Source organism: Vidua macroura, chromosome 26 (genome assembly GCF_024509145.1).
Source record: "Vidua macroura isolate BioBank_ID:100142 chromosome 26, ASM2450914v1, whole genome shotgun sequence".
Classification (NCBI taxonomy): domain Eukaryota; kingdom Metazoa; phylum Chordata; class Aves; order Passeriformes; family Viduidae; genus Vidua; species Vidua macroura.
Genome location: NC_071596.1, coordinates 6,295,141 through 6,312,029, shown reverse-complemented (window position 1 = coordinate 6,312,029; position 16,889 = coordinate 6,295,141). Strand labels below are relative to the sequence as shown.

Here is a 16,889-nt window from a genome sequence, read left to right as displayed (position 1 = left end):
GGGGTCCCGCGTGCCCCCCGTGTGCTCCGGGCTGCCCTGGCCGGGACCCCCAGGCTGTGGGCCAGGGGTGACCCTGCCCCGAGCGGGTCCATCCCCGGCTAAACCCCCGGGACAATGTCACCCCCGTCCGGCGCACGGGGACGGGGCACAACGCTCCGTAATCCCGGTAAAGGGGCAGGAACCAGAGCGCCCTGGGGAGCCCCCTCGGCATTCCCACCCTCGGAGCCACACTCGGATGTCCCCGTGTCAGGTCCCAGGGGTGGCAGCTGCGCTTTTGGGGAAGCTAGGATTTGGGGAGGGGTCAGCGCCCAGCTCACCGCCACGGGAATGCTGCCAGACGCCAATCCCGGGGTGCCGAGCATCACCGCGCCTCCGGTTCCAGCCCGGATCGCAGCCGTCCCGCCGGCTCACCCGCCCTCTGTTCCTTCCTTTTCCACAGACGATTCCCTCTACGAGTCCCCGGAGCCCATTTTCACCAGCAACAACTCCTGCTGCAGCCTCAGGGTGCCGCCGGCGGCGCTGGCGGTGGTGCCGGTCGTCTGGACGCTCCTGGTCTCGTAGCACCGACACCGACGCGCCGGGAGCGGCTCCGCGGGGCGGGAGCGGCCCGGGGACGGATCCCTCCCGCCCCGAATCGCCTGCGTGGTGCCCAGGGAGGGTCGGTGCTGCCGGCGAGGATCCTGCCGCCGCCTGAAGTCCCCGCCGTGGCACGGCCGTCCCGCCGGGAGCGGTGCCGGGCTGTCCCGGGGGCTGGGTCCCGACTTCCATCCCTGCCCTGCAGCCCCGGCTGTCCCAGTGGGGCGTTGCTTTTTACATTTCTAGACCAAATACAGAGTCCTCGTCCGTTTTGGGTTTTTTTCCTTCTTTTTTTTTTGTTTTGTTTTGTTTTGTTTTGTTTTGTTGTTTTGTTTGGTTTGGTTCGGTTCGGTTTAGTTTTTTTTTAAAGAAAAAATATTTTTATTTTTATTTGATGAGTTGTTCCCGTGGGGTCCCCCTGGTGCCAGACTGACCCGCACGGGCCGGGCTCGAGTCCCCGCCGAGCCCTCGTTGTCCCCGCCGTGGGCGGAGCCACCGGTAGCCCCGGGACCACCGGACACAGCGATGGTGCCGCCGGCTCCGCGGGCACGGACTCCTTCGCAGCCCGGCCGCAGGACGTCACGGAGCCGGACCCGCCGCCCCCGGCCACCCCCTGCCCCAGGCACGGGGGGCCTGCACGGACGCAGCCCCCTCTGAACCCGGGGGTTCACCCCGTCCCCTCCGCTCGTGGCACGGGTGTCGCCGCCGTCCCCATGGGACACCGGGGCGGCTCCGTGAGCAGCCAAGGGAATGGGATGCAGCCAAGGAGACGGGGGACGGCTGGCCTGGGGACGCTGGGATGGCCGGCACGGGGAGCCCTGGCGATGTCCGGCCAGCGCAGGAGCGGCACTGGGAGAGCAGCGAGTGGCCCGCGAGGAGAGCGCCAGGGACGCCTGGCACGGGGAGCAGCGGGAGCGGCCAGCGCCGGGAGCAGCGAGTGGCCACCGGCATGGAGAGCACTGGGGACGGCCGGCGCCGGGAGCAGCGGGAAGGGCCGGCTCTGGGAAGGCCGGGAATGGCCGGCTGGCACGGGCAGCACCGCCGGGCGCTGGGAGCCGGCAGGCCGGGCTCGCCCAGCCGTGGGCGTCGCTCCGAGGGCGTTTGGCCGGCGCCGGGGCGGGAGGAGCGTGTGCCATGGATTTTCCTGCTCCGTGCCCACCCCGATGCCTTGGCTGGGGGTACAGGAGCCCCCATGGGGGGGCCGGCGACCGCGTGTGGGACTTTCCTGGTGCTCCCCCATTGTCCCCCGACATTCCAGGGCTGGGCTTGGGGATTTTTCCCTTTTCCTTTGCATTAATAAGTGAGCTCCCCCCCCCCCAAACCCCCAATCTGAGGTTGGCTGTGACCCCAGGGGTGGCAGATCCCCAGGGAGGGGTCACCCCGCAGCAGCCCCGGGGTCTGACCCCTCCTCGCCTTAAATCTGGGGCTGTCCCACCTTGGGGAGGTCCTGTGCCCATCCCGCAGAAGCCAGGGATGGTCGGTGGTCCCGGGAGATGCCAGAGATGGGCTCAGACCTGGCTGGAGCCCCCCCATTCCGAGTGGATCCCAGCCCTTCCCGCCGTGGGGGCCGGGGGGCTCCGTTCCTGTACATACAGCGCTATACTGTGAGCGTTTTTTTTTATGTATTGTTGAGAATGGATTTTATGGAAGGGTTTATCTTATTTTTATTTTATTTTTATTTTTTAGACTAGGAAGCTGGAATCTTGCAATAAGCTCATCCCCACCATCCAAAAAAAAAAAAAAAAAAAAAAAAAAAAGAAAGAAAAAAAAATTTACAAAAAAAAGAAAATTACAAAAAAAAAAAACACCCCCACATAATTAAAAAAAAAAAAAATTGCATTCCCTGCTGTCCCTGTCCCGTGTGTCCAGACCAGGTCGTGGTTCCCGAAGGTGACAAAAGCATTGTGTTTATGGGGGGGGGGTGGGGGGGCACCCGCCGGGCTCCGACGCGGAGCCGGCAGCACCCGCCTGGCCTTCGGTCTGTGTTTTATATATATATAGATTATATATATAAATATCTATATTGTGTACAGCGACTGTGGGAGAGTGGAAGGACGGAGGCGGCAGTGGGGCCGGCTGGGGGAGGGCTGGGGGTCCCCCGGAGCAGCCCCCCCTGCCCTCGGCGCCGTCCCCCCCGTGCTGGTCCCCGTCGCGCCTCGCTCCGTCCTTCGACATTTCCGCTTTCGTCCTCGACGTCGTGCTGATGGTAACCGGATCTCTCACCCCCCATTTGGATTCTGTATTTTTTTATAATAAAATACAAATAAATGTCGTGTGAGGCCCTTGCTTTGAGGAATCACTTTTCCCCGCTCCGTGCGGCTCCATGTCCAGGGTTGTGTCCCCAAAGGGACACAGGGGGTCCAGGGGGTCCATCCTTGCTCCCTGTGCAGCCCCTTTCCCTTGGTACACCAGGGCTCTGCAGCCAGACCTCTTGGCTGGGTGGTGTGTTAATTACGGGAAGGACTTAATTACCCTGTTAATTAATAATAATGGATATTAAATTAATTAATGTGCAATTGTTGATAGTACTTAATTATAGGAGGCGAGGCTGCCTGGCGGGTGGGCGCTCGGGGTTGGCAGCTCCTGCAGCCCCTGCTCCTCACCTGCCGCTGCCTCAGTTTCCCCAGGAATGAGACACCAACAGGTGACGTCCTGGCAGGCCACTAAAGCCAGGACAGGCTTCTCTGAGGTGGCATCACGAGCATCCTCTGCCTCTGCTCTTTCTTTTCTTAAATCCTGAACTTTTTTGGAGCGGCCCGTGCTCCTTCCTGGCATTTTGTGCCTATTCCAGCATAATTAGCAGCAATAGGAACAACCCGCTGGTGATTAATTGAGGCTCCCACAGCTGATCCGAGCTCTGAAGTTTTGCCACCAGAGGGTGAAAGACTAATTTTGCTTTTTAATAAGGACCATACGTGTGCCAGGAGCGGGAGCGATGCCACCCACCACCGGGGACGTGGGTGCCACCTCCAGCTCCGCCGGTGCTCCGTCAGAGGGAACCACCAGCGAAAGAGCCTGGCAGGGATTGACCAAAAAGTGGGTTTTTAGACCCGCTCAGGAGGTTTTCTGAGACCCGGCTCATGATTTTTTTAACGCTGGGAGTTGGAAATAGGGAGGTAAAAATAGCGAGCGGGCAGGCGCGAGGCTGAGACGGATCATCGTTAGTAATTAATTAATGGAGTCGTGGGGCTTTAGGGCCTGAATGGGATCATTTAGAGCCCGTCTCTTCTGCAGAGGCATCGAGGTTTGATGTGAGGAGTGGTGGTGATGGAGGGCTGGGCTGGGCCTGGATGTTCCGTCTGCTGGATCCTGTTGGGCTGCAGGATCCCCATTGCAGCAATATCAGAACGTGAGTGGAGCTGGGTCATTCCCACTGATAATTGGGGCTGATTCCATGGAGTCAGGCTGGGAGGTGCCGTCCTGCTCCCCACCTGCTCCAGAGCAAAGGCACCAGGACCCCCGGGGATCCAGAGCCCCTGTGGTGATCCCGGAGTGCACAGTTCTGAGGTCTCCATTCCTGCTGCTCCTTGTTCCCTTTCAGCATTTCAGCATTAATTGTTTTTTTTTTTTTTTTTCATTTAATCCCCTGGAGGCAGTGGGTGCTCCGTGCTCCACTGGCTCGTGGAATATCTGACCTGGTGCAACATTCCAGCTGTGGAGAGCACAGGGGGTGCAGCTCCCCCAGCCCCGGTGTTGTGGTCCGGGTTTGCACCGTGAGGAGGCTCAGGATGGTCCCCAGTTCCCTCCCTCCCCTGGTCCTCACTCCAGGGACGTTCAGCCAGGCAGGGATGTTCACCGATCCCTGCTGGGCTTTCCAGAGGCATTTTCCCACTTTGTGCCGCAGAGGTGCCTGTTCCAGCAGGGAAGCCACTGTGGCTCAGGGCAACCATGGCCACTGTGTGCCACGGGAAGGTTCACCAGGAGGCCAAACCCTCCCCGGGACTGCTTGAGGCAGAGCAGGGAGTTGGGAACATCGTGGGATGAAAATAAATTTTTCTCCAACATCCACCTTCAGTTTGCTCCATTGCTGTCCTCTTGCCCCCCTGGGTCCCCCATGGCATTGTGCCTTCGCAGGGGCTGGTGGCTGCTGCAGGGCTCAGGCTCCTGCATGGAAGTGGCACAGCGGCCACTGAGATCGGCACAGTGGCCACCGAGGCTGGCACAGTGGCCACCAGCCCCTCCGAGCATTGCAGCAGGACTGGGGGGCTCATCCCCGCGCCCCCCTGTCCCATCCCACGCAGGGGATCACGACACCCCGCAGCACCGTGTGCTCACCGCGGGCTCACCGGCACCTCCCGGGCTCCGTCACGTCCCTCCAGCAGCTCCGGCGGCGGCTCCAGCTCGCAGGGGGATGCGGGACGTCCCTCCGGCCCCGCGTCCGCTCCGGCTGTCACCGCCGCCCCCTCCCCGCCTGCCCGGCCATCCCTCTCCTGCCATCCTTATCTCCTGATAGGTACAAGCGGTACAAGCAGGAGCGCTCCTGCAACAAGCTGCCAGCTGCGGAGCACCTGGAGAATCCCAGAGCGGGGGATGATTTATGGAAACAGCGCGGGAGAGGAGAGCGGGGAGGCGAGGAGACAACAGCGGCTCCCAGCCGGCAGCGCCGCTGCCTCCGCCGGGTCGGGATGCGGGGCCGTGCCCGGCCCCGGCGGGCGGGGGGCTGGTGGGGGAGGCAGGTGACAGACCCCCGGCCCTTTGTGGCCATCGATTTGCAGGAGCCGGCCTAGCCGGGTGTGTAATTGTGCTCAGCCGTGGCCGCTCCCTCCGCTCCGTCCGCGGGGCAGGAAATGGAACTTTTCGGGCCACTGGACATTTGGTTTTGTTCAGCTGTTAATTCCCCGCACCCCGGGGAGAGGAGGGGGCGTGGGGGGCAGAGGGAGGGTGGTGGAGGGGTGGGAGGGGGCTGCTGCAGCCCCCTGCCAGTGGAGGATTCCTGGGAATCATTGATTCAGCAAATCCCAGAATGGTTTGGGTGTGAAGGGGCATTAAAGCCCATCTCATTTCACCCCTGCCATGGGCAGGGACATCTTCCACTATCCCAGGCTGCTCCAAGCCCCGTCCAGCCTGGCCTTGGACACTTCCAGGGATGGTGCAGCCACAGCTTCTCTGGGAAATCCATTCCAGGGCCTCGCCACCTTCACAGGGAAGGATTTCTTGCCAGTGTCCCATGGATGCGATGGGTGAGGGCACCTCGGGAGGTCACTGCGTCTCACCCACCCCCAGGCCACCTTCCCTGCGCCTTTGTCCCCGTTCCGAGCCCGTTTTGGCCGGCGGCAGACACGGACCTGGGGCTGAGCAGCCGCATCGCAGCCCGAGATTTGCTGGGGAGCGATTTCTCCCCCAGGCACGGAGCGAGCATCCATTCCCCTCGGAGCTCCTCTCTCGCAAGGTAACCGGCATTATATCCGGACCAATTGCTCCAGCATGATCCTCCTGAATGTTGCACAGCATGTACACGGCGTCTTATGGAAAATACATGCCCCTGGGTGAGCCTTTTAATAGCGCCGGCTCCTGCCCGGGGGGCGGGGGGGCCGCGCTCTGCCACGGCGCTGCCAAGGAATGATTGAAAAGTTGGGGCTCGCCGTAGGAAACCCCCCGCTGCGGGGAACAACGTGTTTTCATTCCCCTGCCAGGTAACAAATGAAAAGAATTGCGATGAATGCTAATGGAGAAGGGAGCAGGACGCTGCGGAGGCTGCCGGGGCTGGAGGTGGGGATGAGGTGGGCAGGGATGGGGGGACCCAGGCCCGGGGATGTGGGAGATGCTGGAGAACCCCGGGGTTTCAGTTTGGAGCTGGTGGAAAACATTCCCTGGCAGGGGGCGGGTGGGTGCTGCAGGGAGCATGCTCTGGGGTGCTGGACCAAAATCACTTCTTCTTGCAACAAACTGCAGCTGAGGGGATGTGTTGGTCCCAGAAATTCCCCTGGTGAGCTCCTATCCTTGCGGCAATCCTGGTTTTGCCAGCAGGAGCTGGTCGTGGCATGGCAAACACACGCTGGCATGGGGCTGGTGGGTGCTGCGGGGAGGATGCTCTGGTGCTGCACCAAAATCACTTCTTTTTGCAGCAAAACGCAACTGGGGGAACATATAAATCCCAAAAATTCCCAGCTTTCAAACCCAAGGAGCCTGTCCCCGTGTCACAGCCGAGGTGCCATTGAGCCGGTGAAGGGCTGAGCTGTTTGTCACCAGAGCCGGGCTGGGAAGCGGGAGGGTAAACACGGATGAACAGCCTTCACCCGCTCCAGTAAATATTTTATATCCCACACCAAGAAAAGACACTCCTATTTAAATGATTTATCAAGGAAGATCATGTAGAGGTTTCCATAAAATATGTAGGGCTCCTAATCCCGACATCATCAAGCCAAGAGGACCGGAATCATTTATTACCTTCCCAACAGCCGCGCGGCTGCGGGGACACGACTGACAAATAAAAGTGTGTTTACAGCTTTTGGGCTCCTCTGGGGAGAGGTAAATCACGGCGGGGGTGGGAAGGGGAAAGGGAGCCGGAAATTGAGCGGCAATTCTTGTCCTCAGGGCGGTGTGGGGCGGGGGATGCCGGACACGGGGGATGCCGGTGTCACCCGGTGTCCCCATCGCGGCTGTCACGTGCTGGGTGCAGCGATGCTCGTTCTCCCATGGGATTTCTGGGATGGGCATCGAGTGTAACCCCTCTGGAATGCCCAGCTGTGCCCAGATGTTGGTGCACGTCGAGTCTGTGCCCTGCTCTGTGCTGGGATTGACCATCGGGGATGGGACACCAGCAGATTTGGGATGGGACCTACAGGGATGTCACACCTTTCCCCGTGGGGCTGTCGCTGAGCTCACATTTCCCCTCGACAGTTGGGATCCTGGAGCTTGGACACCAGGCACAAACCCCTCTGGGATGCCCAGATGTGCCCAGATGTCCTGCAGGTTGCAGCTGGAAAGGGATCAGCCACCTGGGACAGGTTTTCCACGGGCACCAGCAGAATCAGGAGGGGCCCGCAGGGATCCGTCCTCTTCCCCCTCGGAGCTGGTACCCACCCCATGCTCCCACTCGCCTCTCCTACCACTGCATCCTTTGGATCCATTTATGGGGATTTTTTCCCCATCCTCTGCCACTCAGTGATCTCATTTCCCCATACTTTTCATCCATTAATTGAGGATTTTCCCCCATCTTCCCAACTTTTTGCACTCATTTAATGATAATTCCCCCCCCTCCCCCGTTGTCCATCACTTAACGATCCCATCAGTGCATCTTTTTGGGTCTGTTTATTGAGTTTTTTCCCCCACCCCCCGAATATTTTAGGTCAATTTATTGAGGATTTTCCCCACATCCTCTGCCACTCGATGATCCAATCACTGCACCCTTCTAGGTCCATTTATTAAGGATTTCCCCCCATCTCCTCAACCTTTTGCACCCATTTATTGAGGATTTTCCCTCACCCTCTGCCACTCAGTGATCCCATCTCATCCTTTTGCATAAATTTATTGATGATTATCCCCCCCATCCTTTGCCACTTGATGGTCTCATCTCCCAGTCCTTTTTTACCCATTTATCGAGGCTTTCCCCCCATCTCCCCAGCCGTTTGCACCCACCGGTCGCTGATTATCCCCCCATGCTCTGCCATGCCCATCGCGCACCCTCTCCCCGCACCTCTCGGCTCCAGTACCGAGTTTTGCCCCCGTTCAGTGGCACCACGGCCCCGCCGGGATCCGGGGCACCCCGAGCCGGGCCGCGGGCGCTGGCAGCGGCGGCGATTTGGCCGATTTGGCATTCAGCGGCGGGAGCGCAGCCGTGGGGCCGGCGCCGCGTTATTAAGGGATTAGCAGGTTGTCTTGGCGCTCAATTGTAGATAAGTGCCGCGGTTTGTATTATCTTTTCACGCTGCACCGCGAAGGATGACAAAGAGACAACATGGGTGTCATGGCCTTCAGCATATCATTAAGGGTAATTTGTCTTGCGGGGAGGGGGAGGCGAAGGGAGAGGGAAGGAGAGGAGGCGAGGGAGGACAGGGAAAGGCAGCCTGAGAGGAGAGAGGGGATTAAAAACTAAGAGGGGAGATTAGGAGCGAAATGGGAGCTGTATGGAGAGTCAGCCAGGCGGGGAGAGGCCGTGGCCGGGGAGGGGACGGGGGGGGTCACCCTGGGACCGGCTCCGGTGCCGAGGGGGCTCAAGAAAAAGCGGGGCTGGGATAGACGAGGCAGGATGGGGTGGGGGCTGCACAGACCCTCCCTGTTCTCCTGCACAGAAGAGCTCCAATCCCTGCCCAGCCTCTGTCGTGTACATTAATCTATAGTAAGGAGACGGCTCCAGATGGATGCCCCGGATCCCGGATGCCCCGGGAAGTGGGACACACCCCAGGGAATCCAGGGATTCCACCCCCCCATCACCACTGACCGACCAGCGCCATCAGCCCTGGGGCTTCGGGGGTCTGGGGGCACAGCGCAGGAGGGTCGGGGCACGGCGGCGACCCCTCGGTGCCACCTGCCCCTTGTGCCACCCCACTCCTCGGCGTAACCCTGTTGCAACCCCACTTCTCGCAGCCTCCCCATCCCGCTGTGCCCCACGGCAGCGGCTGCTCCCCCCTCGCCGAGCTCCAGAAGGTAAAGGAGTAACAGCAGGAGTAGCAAGGGGAGTTCTCGAAGCCCCGGGCCGGGTCCGCTCCATCGGTCAATCAATCAATCCATGAGGAGCACCGGCGTGGGAATCGATCAGTCGGGGAGATGGCTTTTCATGGGAATGGGAATGTGCTCCTGGAGACAGTCAGACGGAACCGCTCCTGCCACGGTCACTGCCCCAGAGCTGGTTTGCGGGAGGAGAAACCCCGCGGTGGCAGCTCCCCCTGTGCCCCCTCCCAGAGAACTCGGGGTGGGCAAATCCCTGAGGGGTGCGGCTGGATCCGGAGGGACGCAGCCTGTCCAGGGGCGAGGGATACCTGGACACCGCTCTGATCGCCCAGGTGCCACCGCCGTGCCCCGACCTCTCCCTCCACCGCAGGGACCGGGTCTCCGGGGGCTGGGGACGGGGATCCTCCCGCGCCCCCTCCCTCCCTCCCCTCCCCTTCTGATAATCCTATTTTTGAACCAGGGGATTAGGATCAATACTTCACTCCTAATGCTGTGGTAATACAGTGTTACACCGCCAGCGCCAGTTCCCTGCTGAAACACTTAAGGTAGTTTAAACCCATTTGTGCCGGGGAGTGCCGTGAATCCACAACGAGCTCCTCGCCCGGCCGAGCCGAGCCGGTGCCAGCCTGGGGCTGCCCGCACGGTGCTGCCCGCGGCCAGCCCTGGCGGCTCCTGGTGGCCCAGGGAGCCCAGGAAGCTTCTGGGCCCCAAAGGGCCACGCCGGGCGGGGGCTGAGGGCACCGGGGCAGCCGCTGTGCCCCTCACGGCCGGCGGGGACAGCGGTGTGAGCAGCGGCTGCTCGTCCTGGGGCTGCTGCTGATCCCAGCGTGCCTCGTGCAGGGATCCCTCGTGGAAGGATTCCTCGTGCAGTGGGGCCCTGGTGGCTCCCCAAATTCTGAGTGTCCCCGGCTCTGTGTGCCCCAGCTCTGCCCTGGGTTCTGGGTGCCCCCAGCCCCGTGCTCTCCCAGATCTGGGTGTCCCCAGCTCTGCCCCCCCAGCAGCCCCTCGCTGGCCCTGGGGCTGAGGGATCCTGTCCATCCTTCGCTCCAAATTGGCCGAGGGGTTTGAGCAGCTCCCGGGGAACAGAAACCAAAACATTTTCATCCCGCGCTAATTCATAATTAGCTCCGTTTTTATTAGGTGCTAATGGAGAGAGGGGATTTGGGATGCCTGGCACAGCTCGGAAATGCTGATTCACCCAGAGACCTCCCTTTTCTCAGGCCAGAGCCTGCTCGAGGCAGCTCCTGGTCAAAAAATCCCAGCCCAGCAAACTCCAGGAATATCTCAGGGGCTGAGTGGCCGCTCCAGCAAGCAACATCCCTGGGATCCAGGGATCCACGGCATGGAGCGGGCTGTGTCCCCTGCACACAACACTCTGGGGACCCCTGCCCCGACCTGGGGACTCCCTGACCCCACCAGGGAGTCCCTCACAGGGTCCTTCCCTCCTCTGTTTCCCAGGAATGGGATGCTCGTGACATCTGGGGTAAACTGCTCCTGTCCCTCGCACTGGGGAGCATCCGGATCCGGCTCCACTGCTCTGGGCATTTTTCAATTAAAACCAAAATATCCCCTAATAACCCACAGAGGGGTTTTTTTCCCTTCCCTTTTTAATTTTTTTTTTTAAATAAATCTATTATGAAGAGCTTAGAGAAGGATGTAAAACTGGCGAGGGACGATTTGAGGATTAGGGATCAGCGTGTCCTGGTGCGACGAGCAAAGGAAGGACAGTCCTGATGGGGGTTGGAATCAGGCTGGGAAAGGGTCACCGAGCCCAGCCAGGCCAGGAAGGGGAAAAAAGGGATCCAGGGCTGGGAAGAGGACTCTGGAGCTGGGAAGGGATTGCTGCATCCAGCGGAGCAGGAGGGGTCCCGGCCGACGGCTCCGGAAGCAGCAGCGAGATCCCAGAGCGGGACCCCCTGCGCCGCTCCAGCCGCGCTCCCAGTGGCTCCCGCCTCCCGTGTCCCATTTAGCATAAAAGTCATTTTGGTCGGGGACCCCCGGCTGCTGCTCCCTCATTCCCAGGCATCGGGGCCCCCGCGGGATCGCTGCGCGGGGCGAGCAGCGTTTAACCCCCCCGCCAAGGGGAATTGGCTGCTTCGCCGTTTTCCTGACCCCAAAAAGACAATGAAATCCTGCACGAAACCAATAGATTTTAGCCACAGGCCTGTGGAGAGGCGAGAGGAATAAAATACAGATGGAGCCTCGTGCGGCAGGGATGGGAATGGATTCTGAGCGGGAGCCTGGACGTGCCGGGGCTGCCCAGGGTCGGGATGAGGTGACCTCCCCCCAAGTCCATGTGCACCTCACAGCCACGCTCTGGGTGGCTTTTGGGACCCAATTCTACATTTCCTGAAAAAAATTTCCTAATTTCTGCCCCAGCTGCAGTGCCCAGCCTGAATTAGGAGCTCTTTTGGGTGGTTTTTCACCAGGCTCTGAGCAAAACCTTCGGCCGGGTGACGGAGCTGGGATGCGGCGGGATGGGGTGGGGACACGGGGACACCCAGAGCATCCCGGGATGGCTCATTCCGTATCCCTGCGGAGTTGGAGCCCTCAGAGGCTGCTCATCCTCCTGCCTTAACGCACCACCTCTATTTATTCTGCTCCTGTAACTGTAAAATTGATTTTCCTGCAACAAGCCGCTCGTCTTTCACCACCCAACGCACCCAAACGCTCCGACATAAGACACTGGCAATTTTTAATTAGTTTCCTTTCTCCCTCCTTCCTCCCTGAGCAGGCATGTGGAACCAGAACAGGGCAGCCCGGAAAGGAGCAGGATCCAAAGGTGACAAAAGCACTTTTTATCCTTGATATGATTATTAATAATACACTCGTTTACCTAACGAGGCGGGAGCATGGGGGGTGGCGCAGGGAGGTGATTAGTGCTTCCTTCAGCTGTGGGGATGGAGGAGCAGCTTTAAACACTGGGATCTTTAAATATTGGCTTGGAGCAGCTCAGGGGTGCTGGTCCCCTCCCCACAAACACCCCCTGGCCCCCAGCCCAGCCCTGGCTTCACTGGTGGCTTTGCTGGCACAATGTGGTGGGTGCTGCTGATGTCCCCTGGGTCAGGGGTGGAATTTGTCAGGACCCCCTTGAAGGTGACCCCCAACGCTCCCACGTGGGTGACCACAGCCCAGGATTAACTGGAAAACCCACAGGGCTCATTACACCTCTCTGATAATGAGCCTGGAGTAATTAAAGCCTCACTGGCTGGGCTGGGGGAGCCACTCTGCTCTGCCAGGCTCCCCCTGCCCCTCCAGCCCCACAGGGGATGCTGTGAGCCCCCAGTTTGGGGGTCCCACCACCCTGTGCTGAAGCTGCAGCCAGGTGCCAGTGCCACGTGTCCTCTGTCACCAGCACCCGGGCTGGAGGTCACAGCCCCGTGTCCTCCTGTGACCGTCTGGGTGGCAGAGGTGACCGGAGCCCTGAGCATCCCGCTGTGGGAAGGGTCCCCGGGAGCAGGGAAAGGGCAGAGGGGCTGCACGGAGGGAGCGAAGCCCCTCTGCCCCCAACAGCAGCACAGGGACACGTGTGCGCCCCGAGGAGCCGCCCGGGGAAAGTTACTGGGATGGGGAGTGGGGGAAAGGGAGAATGAAAGGGAAAAGAAAAAAGAAAAAAAAAAAAAAAAAAAAGAAAAAAAAAGGGGAAAAAAGGGCAGGAAAGTCCTGCGGCCTTTTGCCTTGTCAGTTCTCCGTCTGCTGTCACTCAGCCGCCGAATTCTCCTTCAAGTTGTCATAGCGAGGCTGGCGGGGATTATGCCGCGGCTCTGTCCAGAATTGATTCATGTGGAACGCGTGCTTGACGGGCGGAACCGCTGGTGTGAGCGGGAGCCGCTGAGACCCCCGATTTTCCCACCTTCCTCACACAATCTGGTATTGTTTGGCCGCAGCCTTAGTGATCCCTGCGCCGGGGCTGTGACTGACACAGCTTTGAGGCTCTAAGGCGTATTTTGAATTTCTAAAACCTCTCAGGAAGTCCCCGGGGTGCCTTCTGCCATTGTCTTGTTTCTCCTTTCGCCTTTTTCCCTTTCCACCCCGAACCCCTCCTGCATCCCCCACCGCCTCCTCCCCCTTTTTTTTGCCCCTTCCTCCCCCTAATTCCAGCCCCTCAATCCCTGACACAACCGGGGTTTTTTTTTTTTTTCCTTTCTCCCCATGTTTATGCTCCAACTCTCTCCGGAGCTGCTCAGCCACTTCGCAAACACGATTTAAAAAAAAATTAAATAAAACAGAGAAAAACTAAATAAAGCTCTAAAAGTTCCCAAATCCTTGATCCGCCACGGAGAAGAGGAGCTTTACTTGTTTGCTTTTAATCAGCTGACACAAACCCTGGGATGTGTTGAAAAATAATAATAGTAGAAATAAATCTTCCACTGAGTCATAATAGAAATAAATCTTTCACCTAATCTTAATAGAAATAAATCTTTTACCTAATCTTAATAGAAATAAAGCTCTCAGCTAATCTGTGGTGAGCTTGTGTCCATCCCGCTGCCCACACTGCTCCAGCCGTCCATCCCCGTCCATCCCCGTCCATCCCCGTCCATCCCTGCTGGGGTCACTCAGAGTGACCAGCCCACAGGATCTGGATGAGGAATTTCTCTCTGGACGGACTTTTCCCACCCAGGGAGAGCAGAGCCCCCGTGCCCCTCCTCGGACCGGGCTGCTCCCGGCGCAGGGTCCGGGCTCTGCCCCGTCCCCACCACGTCCCCCGACCCCTCCGGGCTCGGCACTTTATAACCATTTCCCATTTCCAGTCTTAATCTTATAAGAATGAATTGAGAATGACCAGTGTAAATACACAGGTGCCACTGGGAGCAGAAACCACTCTTTAATCTCGGATATGAAAACAATTCCCTGCTCCGCGCGCTGGCAATCAGCGAGTGCCATCAGCGCCGCGCTCTCCCCGGGAACACGAGAGCTTATAAATATGAATTAGTGCAGAGAAAATCTACTCTCTTACCTAAAGCTAAATGTTATCTGGGTCCCTTTCCAGCAGTGGCTGACATTTCCAGAGTGCTTTTAGTCACATCTGCGGGAAGACAACTCATTTCTTGTCTTTAAAAAAAAAAAAAAAAAACAAGAGAGGGAGAAAGGGAAGAGGGAGGAAGTGGAGGAGGATGCAGGGAGATGCTGGGAAAGAGGGAATGTTGGATGCCTGAGCCTCCTCTGGAAAGGGGAGATGCTGGGCGGGCTCTGGGTGGGCTCCTTGAGGGCACAGGGATGAGGATGGAGCAGCTGGGGAAGCCAAAGCCCCGAGGAGGTGGCACAAGGTGGCTCTCAGGTGCCACCTGAGAGAGGCCTCCAAGTGTGGGTGCTCCTGGCTGGGGCTCTGAGCAGCCCCGGGGTGGCTCGGAGTGCCCGCCGCTTCCTGGGGTCCTGTTTGGGATGGGACACGAGGAGTGGGGTCCCCAGGCGGCCCCTGGAGCAGTGACAGCATCCAGTGCCACAGGAATGGTGCCTCCCGCGGGATCGGTGCCCGCAGCCCTGGCACGGAGCCCCTTGGGTGGTCCTGGGTGAGGGGAGACTGGCAGGGGTCCCACAGGGATCCTCGTGTGCCGCCTCTTCCCGAAATCCTGGTGATCCATGGCCAGGCAGGGCTGGAGCAGCACTTGTGGAGCTCCCACAGCAGCAGGGTCTGACCCCAGAGCAGGAATCGGTGCTGGGGATGGAGCTGGGAACATCCCTGGAACACCTGGAAAATGGGAAGGGTCAGCACCCACAGCCAAGGCCCTGCCAGAGCTGGGGAAACTGAGGCACGCCGTGGGAGCTGCTCCCAAAGCCCGGCTGAAGGGGTCTCCTTGGAAAGAGAGGGGATGATGGGGCAGGGGGGGCCCTGGGCAGCAGGAGCCTGACCCAGGCACGGCGTTCGGGATACCCCAGCACATCCCGGCCTCCAGCACCTGTCCTGTCCCTCTCACCCTCAGCACCTCTCCCTCCTCTCTCACCCTCTCACTCCGGGATCTCCAGGGACCCCCAGAAGAGCTCCAAAGCCCCCCGAAGAGCCGGCGATGGGGCAGGAGCTGCAAACCCCCTCCCGGTGCCCGGCTGCCATGCCGCTCTCCCCACAGACGCGTCTGCGAGGGAAGGCTCCAGGGCCCGGCCAGGCTCTAATGGGATGCTTAAGCCGCCTTTTAGGTTTTTAATGAGCGGATCCCGGCAGGAATGCTAAACACGGGCAGGTACAGCCCTGCCTCGCCGGCAGCCGCGCGTGTTCCCGTGTCCTTGTCTGGCTCAAGTGAGCTCTGACCTCATTTGCTTCGCGCCGTTCAATTAACGAGGCGAGCGGCGCTGGGGGGAAGGGGGGATGCCGGGGGGGGTCACCCCATGTATTAATTTCCATTTTATGTTCCAAACAATTGAGCAGCACTCGGCAGCAGCCGGTCCCTCGCGGGGCCGCTCTCAGACTCTGCTCTGCCCGCGCTGGGATTTGTCCCAGACCCCCAGCCCGGGGGGTTTGGGGGTTTGGGGGGACCATGGGGACCCCACCTCAGCCTCACCATCCCATTTTCCACCCAGGAAGGGCCGTTTCGCCAGGTTTGGATAATGTCCCTCCATCTTGTGCTTCATCGGGAACATCGATGGCTGCCAATGAGACAGAAATGATTGGGAAAAGGGCGAGAGAGGGAGAGAAATGTTTCCCGGGATGTTAAAATAGCCACTTCAGGCACCTAAATTTATGCTGCTCAGAAATGGATTTTTAGTCCAGGGTAATGAGAGAACAAAATAATTAATTCCTCTCCTGCAGACAAAAGGCTGGAGGCGCGGATCCAGCCCCAGCGTCCCACCAAACCGGCAGGGAATGGGACAATTCCCACTGCCAGCGGCTGGAGCTGCACCTTGGGAATGTGTCCCGGCTGGGGACAGCTGCTGCAAAGGGCACCCCTGGCCTCACAGGGATTTTGGGGTGCTGGGGTGTGCAGGGGACGGGGGCTGCCCCATTCCCATCCCCATCTCCCGCTGTCCCGGCTGATCCAGCGCCGTGCCCCATCCCGCGCCCACCCACGGGTGTCTGTGGGTGCTGGGGGGAGGTTGGACCCCTCGCTAGGAGCCCAGTTATGAGATTCCCAAAGGGAAGGAGCTGCCTCCCCTCTGCCAACACAGCCCCCCACTCTTTGGGGATGAACGGGGGGATTGTGCTTGTTTGGGATTGAGTGATAAATATTAATTATGCAAAGCAGCCTCTCCAGCCCACCCTTGTCTCCACAGCATTCCAGGACAGGGAGAGACAGAGGCAGAGCCAATTATTCATGGAGCAGGTCACTCCCTGTACCAACATCCCTTTCAAAAGGGAGTTGCAACTGGAGGAGATCAAGCAGGGCTGAGTTTGCCTCCCTCAGATATGATAAAATATTCTAATAAATACTCGGGGAGCTCATGACAAGGAGAATGTTTCGTGCTGGTGAGACCTTCATGGCGGGGCCTTTTGGAGGGGTCTCCTGTGCTGAGGGATTTGGGGAGGCTCTGAAGCATCCTCAGGGCCTGTCTACCCCTCAGTCCCACTGGAGGGTCACTGTCTTATGGGATGCTCTCCCTATTTCCAATTCTTAATAGAAAAACATTAAAAACTGCTGTTTCATTGCCTTGGATGTTCAGGAGGGATTTCCTGCTCCCTTTATGTGGGGAACACAACACCCCATGGGCTCCCCAGCAGCGTGGGTGGCCCCAGACACAGGGACACCCCCAACCCTATCCCCACTCCCACTCTG

At 59.4% G+C, this 16,889-nt stretch overlaps 1 protein-coding gene across 2 annotated transcripts in view; it reads left to right on the top strand.

Annotated features, from left to right (window-relative positions):
- The window catches only part of EFNA2 (ephrin A2), a 50,442-nt gene extending 47,584 nt beyond the window's left edge, over positions 1-2,858 (top strand). For both annotated transcript variants that reach the window (XM_053999523.1, XM_053999522.1), the window contains exon 4: positions 440-2,858. In XM_053999523.1, the coding sequence (XP_053855498.1) occupies positions 440-561 (122 nt within the window). In that variant the 3' untranslated portion in view covers positions 562-2,858. The remainder of the gene's footprint in view (positions 1-439) is intronic.
- Positions 2,859-16,889: the final 14,031 nt, after the last annotated feature.